The 18,358-nt window shown below is 50.8% G+C and overlaps 1 protein-coding gene across 1 annotated transcript in view; it reads left to right on the top strand.

Moving 5' to 3' along the window:
• The window catches only part of LAMA5 (laminin subunit alpha 5), a 161,139-nt gene that overhangs the window by 95,421 nt on the left and 47,360 nt on the right, over positions 1-18,358 (top strand). The window contains 18 exon segments of the mRNA XM_075571418.1: positions 1,482-1,608; positions 2,277-2,416; positions 2,530-2,645; positions 3,416-3,624; positions 3,928-4,132; positions 5,652-5,796; positions 11,747-11,887; positions 11,976-12,137; positions 12,824-12,928; positions 13,092-13,175; positions 14,511-14,744; positions 15,310-15,423; positions 16,101-16,228; positions 16,724-16,804; positions 17,008-17,222; positions 17,502-17,505; positions 17,622-17,698; positions 17,701-17,720. Coding sequence (XP_075427533.1) covers positions 1,482-1,608; positions 2,277-2,416; positions 2,530-2,645; positions 3,416-3,624; positions 3,928-4,132; positions 5,652-5,796; positions 11,747-11,887; positions 11,976-12,137; positions 12,824-12,928; positions 13,092-13,175; positions 14,511-14,744; positions 15,310-15,423; positions 16,101-16,228; positions 16,724-16,804; positions 17,008-17,222; positions 17,502-17,505; positions 17,622-17,698; positions 17,701-17,720 — 2,307 coding nt within the window.

Genomic DNA, 18,358 nt, shown 5'->3' with positions numbered 1-18,358 from the left:
AAAAAGTGTATTGTAAACCGCGCCACAAAATGACATCATGCGACATTTCATCGAGAAGCAGGAAGTTGTTATCTTCTTTTAAAAGAACATGGGAGCCATTTTAACCGCCCCCCAAAAAACAAAACCCCATTAAGCAGATCAGATATCCGGGGCATGCTGCAGCGTGGGAAAGAAGGCAGCTTCGGTTCATGAGCGCCAAAAGGCTTATTAACCTGCTACAGTAACTAAATCAGGCTTTAAGATAATGTATCATGGACGCATCTTTAAATACCAAGACATATCTTTGTCATGGATCAGTACATACACAAGTGCACGCAAACGCACACACACACACACGCATGCACACACATACACACAACTCTTTATTCTGCTGAAGCTGACGTTACTGCAGTATTGTTATCTTTGTCATATATCAGTGCATACACACACACAGAGACACACACACACACAGACACACATACACAACTCTTTATTCTGCTGATGCTGACGTTACTGCAATATTGCTATCTTTGTCATGTATCGGTACATACACACACACACAGAGACACACACACTCACATGCACACACACAACTCTTTATTCTGCTGATGCTGATGTTAATGCAGTATTGTTAACTTTGTCATGTATCAGTACATACACACACAGAGACACACACACACACACACACACACATACAGACACACAGAGACACACACACAACTCTTTATTCTGCTGATGCTGATGTTACTGCAGTATTGTTATCTTTGTCATGTATCAGTACACACACACACACACAGACACATACACACACACACACACACATACAGTACACAACTCTTTATTCTGCTGATGCTGACGTTACTGCAGTATTGTTATCTTTGTCATGTATCAGTACATACACACACAGAGACACACATACACATACACACTTACACACACACATACAAACATGGACACACACAGAGACACACACATACATACACAACTCTTTATTCTGCTGATGCTGACGTTACTGCAGTATTGTTATCTTTGTCATGTCTCAGTACACACACAGAGACACACACACACATACATACAACTCTTTATTCTGCTGATGCTGACGTTACTGCAGTATTGTTATCTTTGTCATGTCTCAGTACACACACACACAGAGAGACACACACACACATACATACACAACTCTTTATTCTGCTGATGCTGACGTTACTGCAGTATTGTTATCTTTGTCATGTATCAGTACACACACACACACACACACACAGAGACACAGAGACACACACATACATACACAACTCTTTATTCTGCTGATGCTGACGTTACTGCAGTATTGTTATCTTTGTCATGTCTCAGTACACACACACACACACACACACAGAGAGACACACACATACATACACAACTCTTTATTCTGCTGATGCTGACGTTACTGCAGTATTGTTATCTTTGGTTGATCTGTAGCATTGTGTGTTTTTTCTCCCCTTTCCCCGCCGTTCCCGGACCAGTCGGTGGTGGCGTACAATGGGCGTGTTCAGGCCCCTGGGCGTTACGCCTTCATCGTGCATTACTACCAGCCTTCCCACCCAACCTTTACCATGGAGGTGCTTGTACATGGGGGACGTGTGTGGCAAGGTGAGAACTCTACACTGTACGGCTGGTGCCTTAGTGTAATAGTGTAACATGAAGGTGAGTCCGACCCTTCCACCTCTCTATAGGGACAGATAACACATTGTAACAGCAACCTAAATATCACCCTTCAACTGAGAAGACTTCACTGGTTGCCCACCAAGCAAAGAGCAACCTTTAAGCTCCTCACTATGGTACACCGGGCGCTCCATGACACAGGACCCCTGTACCTACAAACCACATGTAATACTCACCCCGGATCTACAATCCCGAAAACTTTCATTTATGAAAGCCCCCAGATTCAGACGCGCTGGTCGTGCCCCTTCTGTACAGGGAGCCAGGGAATGGAACCCCCTCCCCATGTCCATCAGAGACATCCAAGACCTTCCCACTGTCAGAGAACGGCTCCCGGCGGCTCTATGAAACCTGGTTGATTCTCCGCTCCACCTTTTAGGAGCGGGGTTCTGTGTATTCGCTATACAAGGCATTGAAATGGGATTAATGATCGTTTGTAAAAATGTATCCCTAAGACACTTCCTTTCATCAGTTGGTTATTCCGAGGACCTCATTGGGGCCGCTCCGGCAATGTTTCGTTGCGCTCCCATTACCCACAGAGAATAAAAACGGGCCGTGCTCTTCACTTGACTAAGATCGGGCCGACCTTTCTTGTTTAGGTTCGGCTAATGCCACCTTCTGTCCCCACGGCTACGGCTGCCGCAGCCTGGTGGTGTCGGAGAACCAGGTCGTTCTAGACGTGACGGGCAATGACTTGTCTGTGACTGTACGCGTTCCGGACGGCAGGATCGTGTGGCTGGTAGGTTGGGATCGCGGCTTTATGTTGCAGGCGCTGGGGTCCTGCGGGCAGGAGGGATGGAACCCGCTCCAGCCGCCGGAATAACCAGCCTGACTCCGGCCCTGTTTTTTTAGGAGTACGTTTTGGTGGTGCCGGAGGACAGCTACAGCTCCAGCTACCTGGTGGAAGAACCTCTGGATAAATCATACAATTTCATCAGCCAGTGCGGAGCCAACAGTTTCCAGAGCAAGTAAGAGCCGCAGAGTATGAGAGAGTCAGATACGGGTCCTTTGTTTTACCGTGGGAGGCTCTACCGAACTGGAAACAGCATGGCACATAAACCCAATGCCATTAAAGCCGCAGACCAGGCAATATCCCACATGTGTGTTTTTTTAATAAGTCAGTTCTGTACTATGAGAAAATACTTGTAGTTTTTTTACATTTTATTTTTAAAACCACTCTTTATGACATAGTTAATGTATTATAATGTAGCAAGCATTTTTGTTTCTATAGCAACCATTTACAAAGTCACACCCCCTTCCCCTTCTGAAACAAGCTCTGGCACACCCCTTTTTGAGCCCCGCCCTCTCTCTAGCAGTGCGCCAATTGTATATAGTGTCTGTCTGGTCACATGATCTTCCCCACAGAACTTTGCACCTTTGGTCCTCTTCTGCTGCACTGGCAGCCATTTAGCGAACCCCCGAGCTGAAGTTTCGCCGATCGATCATAGGAGAGCGGATCGATCGGTTAATTACTTATCATTGTCTGGTTGATGAAAGGGAAAATAATTTAAAAAATAAATGGGAGTCTTTATTTTTTTTAAATAAAATAAATAGTATCCCCTAATACCATTACACTTTGCCCCCTGAATGGAAATATTATGAACACCAGGGGGTGCTAACCAGGAAGAAGTTGGACACGTTATTGGTTCTTGGGCTTTGTAGCGCCCATGGTCTTGTAGAACGTAGATCCCACCAGAGAAGAGGCTCAGTGTTCTGTATTCCTGGCTTCTCCTTCCAGCCCGGCCTCCTCCAAGTTCTGCAGAGACGCCACCATCTCCCTCTCTCTGTTCTACAACAACGGAGCCCAGCCCTGCAACTGCCATGAGGCTGGAGCCCGGGGCCCCTCCTGCGAGCCGTACGGGGGACAGTGCTCCTGCCGTGCCAGCATCATCGGCAGAGACTGCTCTCGCTGTGCCACCGGATACTGGGGCTTCCCCAACTGCAGGCGTGAGTGTCCAACAACCATACCGTGTCTGCTCCTATGGTGAGCAAGGCTGTACCCCTCTGCACCTCCCAGCAACCACTGGGACGGGTAACGTTACAACGTGTCTGCAGGATACGGAACGTTCTAAGGGGTGAGGGCTTACTGTATCTGTGACGGAAGCGTCGGCCAATCGGAGCGCTGCATGTCTGAGCATGTGGTAAACCACAAGTCTAAGAGCTTTGCTGGATAAAGCGTTTTTGGGGAATTCATAAAGCCCCAATTGATGATGCACCGATTGTTTTCACCTCTCTCTGTTTCTCCTCCAGCCTGCGCCTGCGGCTCACGCCTGTGTGATGAGGTAACCGGGCAGTGCATCTGCCCCCCTCGCACTGTGAAACCAGAGTGCACCGCGTGTGAGCCCCAGACATTTGGGTGCCACCCACTGATTGGCTGTGAGGACTGCGACTGCTCCCGGACGGGGCTGCAGAACCTGACGGCGCCCGGATGTGACGTGCAGAGCGGTCAATGCACGTGAGTGAGGTCACACCGATTTGGCGCCCAAGAGGGGACCTATCCTGAGCAGCGAACTGAGCTCCCGTTTATACTTGGTTATGTAATTCCATCGCACTTTACAGTTCTACTTCAGATTCATTCATGCAGCCACCTCCGTGGTGGAATTTTGGCACCAAAATTCCGCCACCTCTGGCCAGCCTGACAGGCCAGGCAGATTGTGCGATTGGGCCACGGTTACATGCTTGGTCTAGAAGAAGTAAGATCTCCTACTTCAGAGGACAAAGCCTTAGACATTCTGCTTCACTTCCACATGCAAAACCACATTGCTGTCATTCTCCGGCACATTCTGCAGTGCCACTGTATATGAAGGCTCAGAATGTGTATGTGATGTGTAATTATAAGAGTGATTTATTACACCATGAGAGCCATGCTTGTAGGAGCTGTAAATCTGAGTGTCCGGGGCCTCCAGAGAGAGTCCTTCCAAATGCTGTTATAAACCAGTCTGGGGGATTAATGGTTTAGACGGCGAACCTTCCGGCACAAAGCTTTATGGAGGATTCATTTTATGGCTGATGGCTATTAACAGGTGTGAGCCTGGGTAGGCTATTGTGTGCAGTGTCATCTTGTAATGACCGCCTAGACACAGTAGGGTCAAAGCCAAGGTGACGACCTTTCATTACATCACACAGGGACGACTTAAAGGCCCTAAAAGGGCAATAAAATGTGCTATGAATCCTAACAGGACGCGATTTCCCTTCACCTCCACGCAATGTGTTTCCTGTAAAGCGCCGGAAAATAACCTCCCGCGGAGGCGGGAAAAGCGTTATACTGAAAATATAGGTCCAATGACTGATATAAATATATATATACACACCTAATTTTGCAGACCGCAAACGTGAATTACAGAGCTGCAAAAATGGTGCAAAAACCACCAGATTTCTAGAAAAATAAATAAATTAAAAGAAAGAAAAAGTCCCACAGAACGCTAATAACTAATGAAAAAAATTGGTGGTTATTTCCCGCCCTTTTGCAGTCTTTAATAAAACACTTTGTATTGGTTTTAATGCACTAATGTTATCGAACATCCATCGAGACACAACACAATACCGCCCCCTTGTGGCACCCTGGGAAATATTCGGAAGTGCAAATTGTATTGAATTGTATGTCATTAGTTATATAGCGCCAAAAGTGTACTCAGCGCTTCGCAAAGAATACAGCGCAGGGAATTAAAATGATACAATAAGCGCAGCAAAATCACACAATAGGAAAGGAAATCCCTGCCCCGAAGAGCTTACAATCTAAGAATCCAATCAAACGGCCCGTGCAGAAACATAATCTGGATATAACAATTATTATTATTATTATTATTCCCGGGAATCCCTGTTTTTGTGGCACCGTTAGAAAATCTATCACACTGTGTTTGATAGAAACTTGTAAGCAGGAAAAGTCGCTCTGAAAGTTTATCCGGATCGTCTCCTGGCCCCACAGGGAATGGTTCAGCCAGAGCTGGTTTGGGGTTATAACTCGTCTCCTTTAGGTGCAGACCCCACGTCACCGGCCGGCGCTGCGAGAGATGCTCTACCGGTTTCTACGGCTACCCCAACTGCAGGCGCTGTGACTGTAACCAGGCCGGCACGGAGGCCACTATCTGTGACCCTGTCACCGGGCAGTGTCACTGCAAGGTCAGTGACATCCTGATCCTAAGGCAAACTGGTTCTCCCAAACTGGTTCCCCCAAACTGGTTCCCCCACACTGGTTTACATTGGGCACCGGAGCGAAGTGTAGTAAGTTTCTGTGGCAGGAAAGGAGATTTCTGAGCTCTCAGGAAGACGCGACCACTAAACTGTAGTTGTAGTTGGCAGTATTGTGTGCTCCTTGTTGGCAGTATTGTGTGCCCCTTGTTGGCAGTATTGTGTGCCCCTTGTTGGCAGTATTGTGTGCCCCTTGTTGGCAGTATTGTGTGCCCCTTGTTGGCAGTATTGTGTGCCCCTTATTGGCAGTATTGTGTGCCCCTTGTTGGCAGTATTGTGTGCCCCTTGTTGGCAGTATTGTGTGCCCCTTGTTGGCAGTATTGTGTGCCCCTTGTTGGCAGTATTGTGTGCCCCTTGTTGGCAGTATTGTGTGCCCCTTATTGGCAGTATTGTGTGCCCCTTGTTGGCAGTATTTTGTGCAACTTGTTGGCAGTATTGTGTGCCCCTTGTTGGCAGTATTGTGTGCCCCTTGTTGGCAGTATTGTGAGCCCCTTGTTGGCAGTATTTTGTGCCCCTTGTTGGCAGTATTTTGTGCCCCTTGTTGGCAGTATTGTGTGCCACTTGTTGGCAGTATTTTGTGCAACTTGTTGGCAGTATTGTGTGCCCCTTATTGGCAGTATTGTGTGCCCCTTGTTGGCAGTATTTTGTGCAACTTGTTGGCAGTATTGTGTGCCCCTTGTTGGCAGTATTGTGTGCCCCTTGTTGGCATTATTGTGTGCCCCTTGTTGGCAGTATTGTGTGCCCCTTGTTGGCAGTATTGTGTGCCCCTTGTTGGCAGTATTGTGTGCCCCTTGTTGGCAGTATTGTGTGCCCCTTGTTGGCAGTATTGTGTGCCCCTTGTTGGCAGTATTGTGTGCCCCTTGTTGGCAGTATTTTGTGCCCCTTGTTGGCAGTATTGTGTGCCCCTTGTTGGCAGTATTTTGTGCCCCTTGTTGGCAGTATTGTGTGCCCCTTGTTGGCAGTATTGTGTGCCCCTTGTTGGCAGTATTGTGTGCCCCTTGTTGGCAGTATTGTGTGCCACTTGTTGGCAGTATTTTGTGCAACTTGTTGGCAGTATTGTGTGCCCCTTATTGGCAGTATTTTGTGCCCCTTGTTGGCAGTATTTTGTGCAACTTGTTGGCAGTATTGTGTGCCCCTTGTTGGCAGTATTGTGTGCCCCTTGTTGGCAGTGTTGTGTGCCCCTTGTTGGCAGTATTGTGTGCCCCTTGTTGGCAGTATTGTGTGCCCCTTGTTGGCAGTATTTTGTGCCCCTTATTGGCAGTATTGTGTGCCCCTTGTTGGCAGTATTTTGTGCCCCTTGTTGGCAGTATTGTGTGCCCCTTGTTGGCAGTATTTTGTGCCCCTTGTTGGCAGTATTGTGTGCCCCTTGTTGGCAGTATTGTGTGCCCCTTGTTGGCAGTATTGTGTGCCCCTTGTTGGCAGTATTGTGTGCCCCTTGTTGGCAGTATTGTGTGCCCCTTGTTGGCAGTATTTTGTGCCCCTTGTTGGCAGTATTGTGAGCCCCTTGTTGACAGTATTTTGTGCCCCTTGTTGGCAGTATTTTGTGCCCCTTGTTGGCAGTATTGTGTGCAACTTGTTGGCAGTATTTTGTGCAACTTGTTGGCAGTATTGTGTGCCCCTTGTTGGCAGTATTGTGTGCCCCTTGTTGGCAGTGTTGTGTGCCCCTTGTTGGCAGTATTGTGTGCCCCTTGTTGGCAGTATTGTGTGCCCCTTGTTGGCAGTATTGTGTGCCCCTTGTTGGCAGTATTGTGTGCCACTTGTTGGCAGTATTTTGTGCAACTTGTTGGCAGTATTGTGTGCCCCTTATTGGCAGTATTGTGTGCCCCTTGTTGGCAGTATTTTGTGCCCCTTGTTGGCAGTATTGTGTGCCTCTTGTTGGCAGTATTGTGTGCCCCTTGTTGGCAGTATTGTGTGCCCTTTGTTGGCAGTATTGTGTGCCCCTTGTTGGCAGTATTTTGTGCCCCTTGTTGGCAGTATTGTGTGCCCCTTGTTGGCAGTATTGTGTGCCCCTTGTTGGCAGTATTGTGTGCCCCTTGTTGGCAGTATTGTGTGCCCCTTGTTGGCAGTATTGTGTGCCCCTTATTGGCAGTATTGTGTGCCCCTTGTTGGCAGTATTGTGTGCCCCTTGTTGGCAGTATTGTGTGCCCCTTGTTGGCAGTATTGTGTGCCCCTTGTTGGCAGTATTGTGTGCCCCTTGTTGGCAGTATTGTGTGCCCCTTATTGGCAGTATTGTGTGCCCCTTGTTGGCAGTATTTTGTGCAACTTGTTGGCAGTATTGTGTGCCCCTTGTTGGCAGTATTGTGTGCCCCTTGTTGGCAGTATTGTGAGCCCCTTGTTGGCAGTATTTTGTGCCCCTTGTTGGCAGTATTTTGTGCCCCTTGTTGGCAGTATTGTGTGCCACTTGTTGGCAGTATTTTGTGCAACTTGTTGGCAGTATTGTGTGCCCCTTATTGGCAGTATTGTGTGCCCCTTGTTGGCAGTATTTTGTGCAACTTGTTGGCAGTATTGTGTGCCCCTTGTTGGCAGTATTGTGTGCCCCTTGTTGGCATTATTGTGTGCCCCTTGTTGGCAGTATTGTGTGCCCCTTGTTGGCAGTATTGTGTGCCCCTTGTTGGCAGTATTGTGTGCCCCTTGTTGGCAGTATTGTGTGCCCCTTGTTGGCAGTATTGTGTGCCCCTTGTTTTCAGTATTGTGTGCCCCTTGTTGGCAGTATTTTGTGCCCCTTGTTGGCAGTATTGTGTGCCCCTTGTTGGCAGTATTTTGTGCCCCTTGTTGGCAGTATTGTGTGCCCCTTGTTGGCAGTATTGTGTGCCCCTTGTTGGCAGTATTTTGTGCCCCTTGTTGGCAGTATTGTGTGCCCCTTGTTGGCAGTATTGTGTGCCCCTTGTTGGCAGTATTGTGTGCCCCTTGTTGGCAGTATTGTGTGCCCCTTGTTGGCAGTATTGTGTGCCCCTTGTTGGCAGTATTTTGTGCCCCTTGTTGGCAGTATTGTGAGCCCCTTGTTGACAGTATTTTGTGCCCCTTGTTGGCAGTATTTTGTGCCCCTTGTTGGCAGTATTGTGTGCAACTTGTTGGCAGTATTTTGTGCAACTTGTTGGCAGTATTGTGTGCCCCTTGTTGGCAGTATTGTGTGCCCCTTGTTGGCAGTGTTGTGTGCCCCTTGTTGGCAGTATTGTGTGCCCCTTGTTGGCAGTATTGTGTGCCCCTTGTTGGCAGTATTGTGTGCCCCTTGTTGGCAGTATTGTGTGCCACTTGTTGGCAGTATTTTGTGCAACTTGTTGGCAGTATTGTGTGCCCCTTATTGGCAGTATTGTGTGCCCCTTGTTGGCAGTATTTTGTGCCCCTTGTTGGCAGTATTGTGTGCCTCTTGTTGGCAGTATTGTGTGCCCCTTGTTGGCAGTATTGTGTGCCCTTTGTTGGCAGTATTGTGTGCCCCTTGTTGGCAGTATTTTGTGCCCCTTGTTGGCAGTATTGTGTGCAACTTGTTGGCAGTATTTTGTGCAACTTGTTGGCAGTATTGTGTGCCCCTTGTTGGCAGTATTGTGTGCCCCTTGTTGGCAGTGTTGTGTGCCCCTTGTTGGCAGTATTGTGTGCCCCTTGTTGGCAGTATTGTGTGCCCCTTGTTGGCAGTATTGTGTGCCCCTTGTTGGCAGTATTGTGTGCCACTTGTTGGCAGTATTTTGTGCAACTTGTTGGCAGTATTGTGTGCCCCTTATTGGCAGTATTGTGTGCCCCTTGTTGGCAGTATTTTGTGCCCCTTGTTGGCAGTATTGTGTGCCTCTTGTTGGCAGTATTGTGTGCCCCTTGTTGGCAGTATTGTGTGCCCTTTGTTGGCAGTATTGTGTGCCCCTTGTTGGCAGTATTTTGTGCAACTTGTTGGCAGTATTGTGTGCCCCTTGTTGGCAGTATTGTGTGCCCCTTGTTGGCAGTGTTGTGTGCCCCTTGTTGGCAGTATTGTGTGCCCCTTTTTGGCAGTATTGTGTGCCCCTTGTTGGCAGTATTGTGTGCCCCTTGTTGGCAGTATTGTGTGCCCCTTGTTGGCAGTATTGTGTGCCCCTTGTTGGCAGTATTGTGTGCCCCTTGTTGGCAGTATTGTGTGCCACTTGTTGGCAGTATTTTGTGCAACTTGTTGGCAGTATTGTGTGCCCCTTATTGGCAGTATTTTGTGCCCCTTGTTGGCAGTATTTTGTGCAACTTGTTGGCAGTATTGTGTGCCCCTTGTTGGCAGTATTGTGTGCCCCTTGTTGGCAGTGTTGTGTGCCCCTTGTTAGCAGTATTGTGTGCCCCTTGTTGGCAGTATTGTGTGCCCCTTGTTGGCAGTATTGTGTGCCCTTTGTTGGCAGTATTGTGTGCCCCTTGTTGGCAGTATTGTGTGCCCCTTGTTGGCAGTATTGTGTGCCCCTTGTTGGCAGTATTTTGTGCCCCTTGTTGGCAGTATTGTGTGCCCCTTGTTGGCAGTATTTTGTGCCCCTTGTTGGCAGTATTGTGTGCCCCTTGTTGGCAGTATTTTGTGCCCCTTGTTGGCAGTATTGTGTGCCCCTTGTTGGCAGTATTTTGTGCCCCTTGTTGGCAGTATTGTGTGCCCCTTGTTGGCAGTATTGTGTGCCCCTTGTTGGCATTATTTTGTGCCCCTTGTTGGCAGTATTGTGTGCCCCTTGTTGGCAGTATTGTGTGCCCCTTGTTGGCAGTATTGTGTGCCCCTTGTTGGCAGTATTGTGTGCCCTTTGTTGGCAGTATTGTGTTCCCCTTGTTGGCAGTGTTGTGTGCCCCTTGTTGGCAGTATTGTGTGCCCCTTGTTGGCAGTATTGTGTGCCCCTTGTTGGCAGTATTTTGTGCCCCTTGTTGGCAGTATTGTGTGCCCCTTGTTGGCAGTATTGTGTGCCCCTTGTTGGCAGTATTGTGTGCCCCTTGTTGGCAGTATTGTGTGCCCCTTGTTGGCAGTATTGTGTGCCCCTTGTTGGCAGTATTGTGTGCCCCTTGTTGGCAGTGTTGTGTGCCCCTTGTTGGCAGTGTTGTGTGCCCCTTGTTGGCAGTATTGTGTGCCCCTTGTTGGCAGTATTGTGTGCCCCTTGTTGGCAGTATTGTGTGCCCCTTGTTGGCAGTATTGTGTGCCCCTTGTTGGCAGTTTTGTGTGCCCCTTGTTGGCAGTGTTGTGTGCCCCTTGTTGGCAGTATTGTGTGCCCCTTGTTGGCAGTATTGTGTGCCCCTTGTTGGCAGTATTGTGTGCCCCATGTTGGCAGTATTGTGTGCCCCTTGTTGGCAGTATTGTGTGCCCCTTGTTGGCAGTATTGTGTGCCCCTTGTTGGCAGTATTGTGTGCCCCTTGTTGGCAGTATTGTGTGCCCCTTGTTGGCAGTATTGTGAGCCCCGTGTTGGCAGTATTGTGTGCCCCTTGTTGGCATTATTGTGTGCCCCTTGTTGGCAGTATTGTGTGCCCCTTGTTGGCAGTATTGTGTGCCCCTTGTTGGCAGTATTGTGTGCCCCTTGTTGGCAGTATTTTGTGCCCCTTGTTGGCATGCTTTTAGCATTAGTCCAGCCTTTAAGTCTTGATGGTGAGCGCAGTGTGATGCCTTTTAAAGCAGATTACGGACCCCTCTAGGACCTCCTAATGGTAACAATAGGACCTTGTGATACCTGTGTTTCCGGTACAGATAATACATTGCTTTCAGTGGATAGGCACTTCATGTACCATTTAAGATACATTTTTGAGCATAGTCACTGCTGGGAGAAGATGGGGACACAATACTTAGCCTGGGTCCTTCCCGGAGCTGATGTCAACAAACAGTGTGATCCCACCCCGCCACGATTGTCTGTTGACGGCTGCAGAGAGTGGAGTTGGATTGAACAGGTAGATCAGCTTGAGCTTTTCCTTCTCCTCCTAGGAAAATGTAGATGGTCTGACCTGTGACCAATGCCGTCTGGGCACCTTTCACCTGGACGCTGGAAATCCCAAAGGCTGCATCCGCTGCTTCTGCTTCGGAGCCACCGATCGCTGCCACACGGCATCCAAGTATCGGGTGGAGGTACGCGGGCTCCCCCATCCTCCCACTGACTTTCAGCTCTGGACCCGGTGGACTGCCACATGGTGACATCTTTCTCTTGGCCACACAGTTCAGCGATATGACCGGCTGGGTGTTACTGGGAGGGGATCGGCAGCAGGTGGAGGTTTCCATACGGCCAGATGAAGGGCTTGTTGAAGCCGATCTTAAAGACGTTCCTGATGTCTACCAGGAGTTCTACTGGCATGCCCCAGACGACTACTTCGGAGATCGGGTGAGCCTCTGCTTGCACAGTTCTGTCATCTTGGTTCTTGGAAGCCATCCAAAGAACTCACCTTTCAACCTTCCTATACCGTTGTCTCTCCTTTCCTACGGGCCAGGCTCTTACCTCTTCTTCTCTCATTCATGATTCCTTCCTCTCCTTTCTTGGTTCTTATCTACCGCTGGTGAATTCCAACAAAAACCTTGTGGTTCCCGTAATTCACCCTTGGTTCCGCAGTGATCCTTTGTAACCGGGAAGCACTTGTTTCTATGCCATTAACATAGTGGTTTCCAACTTGTGTTATGGGGATCTCCAGAGTTCCCCCCAGTAGATCTCGGAGACCACATTTGATCGTGGCTGAACTTTTACTTGCCAGGGTTCCATAATTTAGTTTTGCCATATTTTATTTACGACTTCAAAAATATTGCATCGTATATTTTAATAGCGTAAATGATCTAGAAAGCGGTGAGTTTATCTAGAAACAAAAAATAGCCCCTTCCACACAATGGTTTTTATGGGGTTCCACCATACACTTGTGAAAGGTTCTTCGGGTCTTAAACGCCTTAAAAACGACAACTTTTTACATGATAACGTTGCAGCGAGAGGGAAGAGGTAAACAAACAAGGCCACTTAATTAGTGCCACGTGTTTGGTTCCTTCGTGTCCTGCGCCCGATAACACTTGGCTTTGCTCCTTCAGGTTTCCGCCTATGGTGGGTTCCTCCGATATGTGCTCCACTCTGAGGCTATCAGAGGAGACCGTCTGGAGATCCGTGTGGAACGCCGCCCAGATGTCATCTTGAAGGTATGAAGCCGCAGCACCAGCTGCAATCCTTGAGTAGCCGGTGGATCGGTGGCATGAGAGCAGGGCACGGAGTGGGCAGAGCCTTCCAGTCTTTGCCTTAGGTTTGTGTTAGACGGGTGAGGGCAGAGCTGGGCGAGCAAACACTTCCTTTGTTCCTCTGCAGGGTAACCAGATGAGCATTGCGTTCCTAGAAGCGAGTTACCCAAAGGCAGGAGACAGTTACCATGGTGGAATCCAGCTGGTGGAGGTGAGTGTGTGAGAGTGAGTGGGGAAGACACCTGTTGGCTGCAATATTGAATGTTCCCCAATGTGCGGGTGGGTACCAGAATATTGCTCACAACACTTTGCTTGTCCGCCAGTAAGCAGCTCCCGGTGGTGTGGTACGTGAGCGGGTTATACGCGGGTTATATTGCTGCGTGCGCACTTTCAGGGTTACGCATATTGAGCATGATCTGTATTTCTCTCCCTCTCTAACTCTCACTCTCCCCCTATCTCTCTCTCCCTCTTCCCCCTCTCTCTCACCCCTCTCTCTCTCTCCCTCTCCCCCTTCTCTCTCTCCCTCTCTCTCTCCCTCTCCCCCATCTCTCTCTCCCCCCTCTCTCTCTCTTCCCTTTCTCTCTCCCCCTTCTCTCTCCCCCCTTCTCTCTCCTCCCCTTCTTTCTCTCTCCCCCTCTCTCTCTCTTGCTCTTTCCCTCTCTTTTGCTCTATTTATTCCTCTCTTCCTCTGTCTCGCGTCCTCTCTTTCTCTTCCTGTCGCTCGCTTCCTCTCTCTCTCGTCCTCTCTCTCGCTTCCTCTCTCTCTCTTTCTCTTCCTCTCTCTCTCTCTCTTTCTCTCTCTCTCTCTCTCTCTCTCTTCCTCTGCCTCGCTTCCTCTCTCTTCCTCTCCCTCTCTTCCTCTCCCTTGCTTCCTCTCCCTCTCTTCCTCTCCCTCGCTTCCTCTCTCTCTTCCTCTCCCTCGCTTCCTCTCCCTCTCTTCCTCTCCCTCGCTTCCTCTCTTTCTCTTCCTCTCCCTCGCTTCCTCTCTCTCTCTCCCTCTCTTCCTCTCCCTCGCTTCCTCTCCCTCGCTTCCTCTCTCCCTCTCTTCCTCTCCCTCTCTTCCTCTCTCTCTCTTCCTCTCCCTCTCTTCCTCTCTCTCTCTTCCTCTCTCTTGCTTCCTCTCTCTCTCTCCCTCTCTTCCTCTCCCTCTCTTCCTCTCTTCCTCTTCCTCTCTCTCTCTTCCTCTCTCTCTCTTTTGCTCTATTTATTCCTCTCTTCCTCTCCCTCGCTTCCTCTCCCTCTCTTCCTCTCCCTCGCTTCCTCTCCCTCTCTTCCTCTCCCTCGCTTCCTCTCTTTCTCTTCCTCTCCCTCTCTTCCTCTCTCTCTCTTCCTCTCTCCCTCTCTTCCTCTCTCCCTCTCTTCCTCTCCCTCTCTTCCTCTCTCTCTCTTCCTCTCCCTCTCTTCCTCTCCCTCTCTTCCTCTCCCTCTCCCTCTCTTCCTCTCCCTCTCTTCCTCTCCCTCTCTCCCTCTCCCTCTCTTCCTCTCTCCCTCTCTTCCTCTCTCCCTCTCTCCCTCTCTCCCTGTCTTCCCCACTTGCTGCTCGCAGGATAACTTCATCCACACGCAGACCCACAGCCCTGTGTCTCGCGAGGACCTGATGATGGTTCTCGCCGACCTGGAGCAGCTGCAGATCCGAGCTCTTCACTCGCAGACCTCCTCCTCCGTCTCTCTGCGGAGGGTTGTCCTGGAGATCGGACACGAGACGAGCGGGGGGGGCATCCTAGCCAGCAACGTGGAGCTGTGCATGTGCCCGGCCAACTACCGCGGGGACTCCTGCCAGGTGCCAGATCCACTTCATCCCACTTCAAAGACAGCACTGTTAATATTAAAAAAACGACATCTTGTATTATTATCTGGCAAACTCCCTTTATTCATTTGTTTTACTCCCAATGCTGTTAGGTCAGACTTTACAGACAGGATATCAGAGTCTCTCTGTTCTGAAGAGCTTACAGTCTAATTTGCTTGAGGCACAGGAAGATGGGGACAGTGCCATTAACATTCAAAATGTGATACTTCCTTTTATCATTTGAAAAATGAAGAAAATTGTATTTTTTAACCGATAACGCGCATATATCTTATGACGTGGGGTGCAAAGAGATTCATCCTCTTCATTACCTCTGCTGGAAGCAGGCGCAGTGCCACTACTACTTCAGTAGGACATTAAACACTGCTGGTAAAGTGTCACAGACTCCCACCAGTTTCTTCCTCACAGCGCTGCTCCGCTGCCATGTTAAGCACCAGACTTGTGATTGATGTGGGTTTCCTCTCCTTCACCCTGTCCTCGGTGATAACACGGAGCTGGCACCGTGTGACGTCGCTAACCTGCCGTCTCTGTGTCCCCGTAGGAATGTGCTCCCGGCTACTACAGGGACACCAAGGGCCTCTTCCTGGGCAAATGTGTCCCCTGCAGCTGCAGAGGCCACTCTGACCAGTGCCTGCCGGGCACCGGAGCCTGCGTGGTGAGTAATACCCCTACAGTCACAGGCGGTCCTGCGGGTGCCCGACGTGGCGAGCCCTGCGTGTGTCTGATGCATGGAGCACTGTGTGTGCCCGATGTGGCGAGCACTGCGTGTGTCTGATGCATGGAGCACTGTGTGTGCCCGATGTGGCGAGCACTGCGTGTGTCTGATGCATGGAGCACTGTGTGGGCCCGATGTGGCGAGCACTGCGTGTCCCAACGTGCGGAGCCCTGCGTGTGCCCGACGCGCCGAGCCCTGCGTGTGCCCGACGCGCGGAACCCTGCGTGTGCCCGACGCGCGGAACCCTGCGTGTGCCCGAAGCGCGGAACCCTGCATGTGCCCGAAGCGCGGAACCCTGCGTGTGCCCAACGCGTGGAACCCTGCGTGTGCCCGACGCGCGGAGCCCGGCGTGTGCCCGATGCGCAGAACCCTGCGTGTGCCCGAAGCGCGGAACCCTGCGTGTGCCCGACGCACGGAGCCCGGCGTGTGCCCGATGCGCAAAACCCTGCGTGTGCCCGACGCGCGGAACCCTGCGTGTGCCTGACGCGCGGAGCCCTGCATGTGCCTGACGCGCGGAACCCTGCGTGTGCCTGACGCGCGGAGCCCTGCGTGTGCCTGACGCCGCGTGTATATCTTCTGCCTGCTCAGAGTGCGATCCTGCCGCTTTCTATCCGCAGAATTGTCAGCACAATACGGTGGGAGATCGCTGTGAGAGGTGTAAGGACAGCTTCGTGCCGAACACCACATTGGACGGGACCCTGCAGTGCATCGCGTGCCCCTGTCCCCTCTCTGTCCCCTCCAACAAGTGAGTGTCCCCTATCGATCTGAGGAGGCAGGGGACGCACATCACAGTATCTCCGTCTCTAACCCAGAGCGGGAGGTGCTCTGTGTATAGAGGCAAAGAAGTGGGCTAGGGTTCTTCCCCGTGGGAGCTGATCAGTAACCGGGGAGGTTTGTGCCGCCTCACACCTGGCAGAAAAAAGCCAGGCGCGCACCCAGATACAGGAGGTAATGAGCGCCCTGATCCTGAGAGCTTACACTTTATAGGGGGAATAAGGGGCAAGGTTAGAACCAAAGGTAAAGTGGCTGCTTGTTGTGGGACGGATGAAACGGTCTCGATGGGAGTGTCGCCTTGTTATATGGTTCGCATTGTCGTTATCTCCGTTGTAACAATGTAACCCACCAGCTGCTGTGTGGCTTCTCTTTCATACTCCCCCGTTGTTAGGGTAACCCAGAGCGGGGGTCTCATCTACCTCCTGTCCCGGGCTGGACCCGGCTAACACTCTTCTCTCCCATGCAGTTTCGCCATTGGTTGTGTCCAAAGAGGCCCGGCTACTCAGTGTTTGTGCAAACCGGGCTATGCAGGAGCCAAGTGTGAGCGGTGAGTGCTCCTCCATCCAGGCTCACTCACTAGGGCGCCCACTCATTGCTTTCTGTACAGGGGGGAACCCTTGCACCTTTTCAGTTATAACCTGAAATATGGGCACTGGGTGGGTAATAAACCACACTACACGCATTAAACGTGGCGTCGCAGCCCTCGCAACCAATGAAAACTCTCTAACCCGCGGCGGTCCCTCCTGATAGGTGCACGCCTGGTTACTATGGAAACCCCATGGTGATCGGAAGCTCGTGCCAGCCGTGCAACTGCAACGGGAACACCGACTCCAACATGTTGTTCAGCGAGTGTGACGCCCTGTCCGGGGCGTGCCACGGGTGCATGTCCAACACGGCGGGGCCACGCTGCCAGGTGTGCGCTCCCGGATACCACGGAGACGCCGTGGGAGCCAGAAACTGCTCTAGTAAGATCCGGAAAGATTAGCCGCGGCCATAGGCCGAAGACTTTGCACAAGAGCGGAGGTGGGAATAGTGTTCAGCGTGTCATGGGAATAACTCTGACCGGCGTTGGGAATCCGAGCCACAAAAGAACATACGATGTAGTTACTGAGGCCCGAGGCACAGGGAGACACGGGATAAGCTCGCGTGGGATATCTGCACATTGGGAGCTTGTTAGACTATCCCCTCCCATTTTTATAGCCATTGTGTTATTTATGCTGATGGGGTCCGACATGGCAGGGTAGCACGGTCAGGACTTGGCCTACAGAGCTAGCAATCTATTTGGTAGCCAAGCGAGGCGATGTGCGGGCCCGCCTGGTGGTAACACGCGTGTGCGAGGGATTGAACGGCTCTTTGTTGCAGAGTGTGGACTGCGCTCCGTGTGGGACGGAGATGTGCCACCCAAGGACAGGACGGTGCGTCTGCAAACCTGGGTGCTCGGGCCCCGCTGCGACCGCTGCCAGGTAACACGGCTGCAGTGCATGCACTGAACACGCATGCTGCACACATACATGTAGGGGAGGGGGGGAGGTGCAGGGGATTCGGGGATATACAGAGAAACGTGAGGAGAAAAAGAACTAGTGTATGAAGAAAGTGATGTTATATGTGTGTGTGTGTCTGTGTGTCTGTGTGTGTGTGTGTGTGTGTGTCTGTGTGTGTGTGTGTGTGTGTGTGTGTGTGTGTGTGTGTGTGTGTGTGTGTGTGTGTGTGTACATACATACAGGCACAGAGAGAGTGTCTCTCACTCCTCTCTCTGTGCTTCTCACTCCTCTCTGGGCCCCTTTCTCTCTGTCTCTCTCTCTCTCTCTGTGTGCCTCTCTCTCTGTGCCTCTCACTTTCTCTCTGTGCCTCTCATTCTCTCTATCTGTGCCTCTCATTCTCTCTCTCTCTCTGCTCCTCTCACACCCTCTCAGTTCCTCTCACTCTCTCTCTCTGCCACTCTCTCTCTCTCTCTCTGAGCCACTCTCTCTCTCTGTGCCTCTCACTCTCTCCCTGTGCCACTCTCTCTTTGTGCCTCTCACTCTCTCCCTCTCTGTGCCTCTCACTCTCTCCCTCTCTCTCTGTGCCTCTCTCTCTATCTCTCTCTCTCTCTCTCTCTCTC

The sequence above is a fragment of the Ascaphus truei genome, chromosome 15 (assembly GCF_040206685.1).
Source record: "Ascaphus truei isolate aAscTru1 chromosome 15, aAscTru1.hap1, whole genome shotgun sequence".
In the NCBI taxonomy this organism is placed as follows: domain Eukaryota; kingdom Metazoa; phylum Chordata; class Amphibia; order Anura; family Ascaphidae; genus Ascaphus; species Ascaphus truei.
This window is presented reverse-complemented; position numbering and strand designations above follow the sequence as displayed.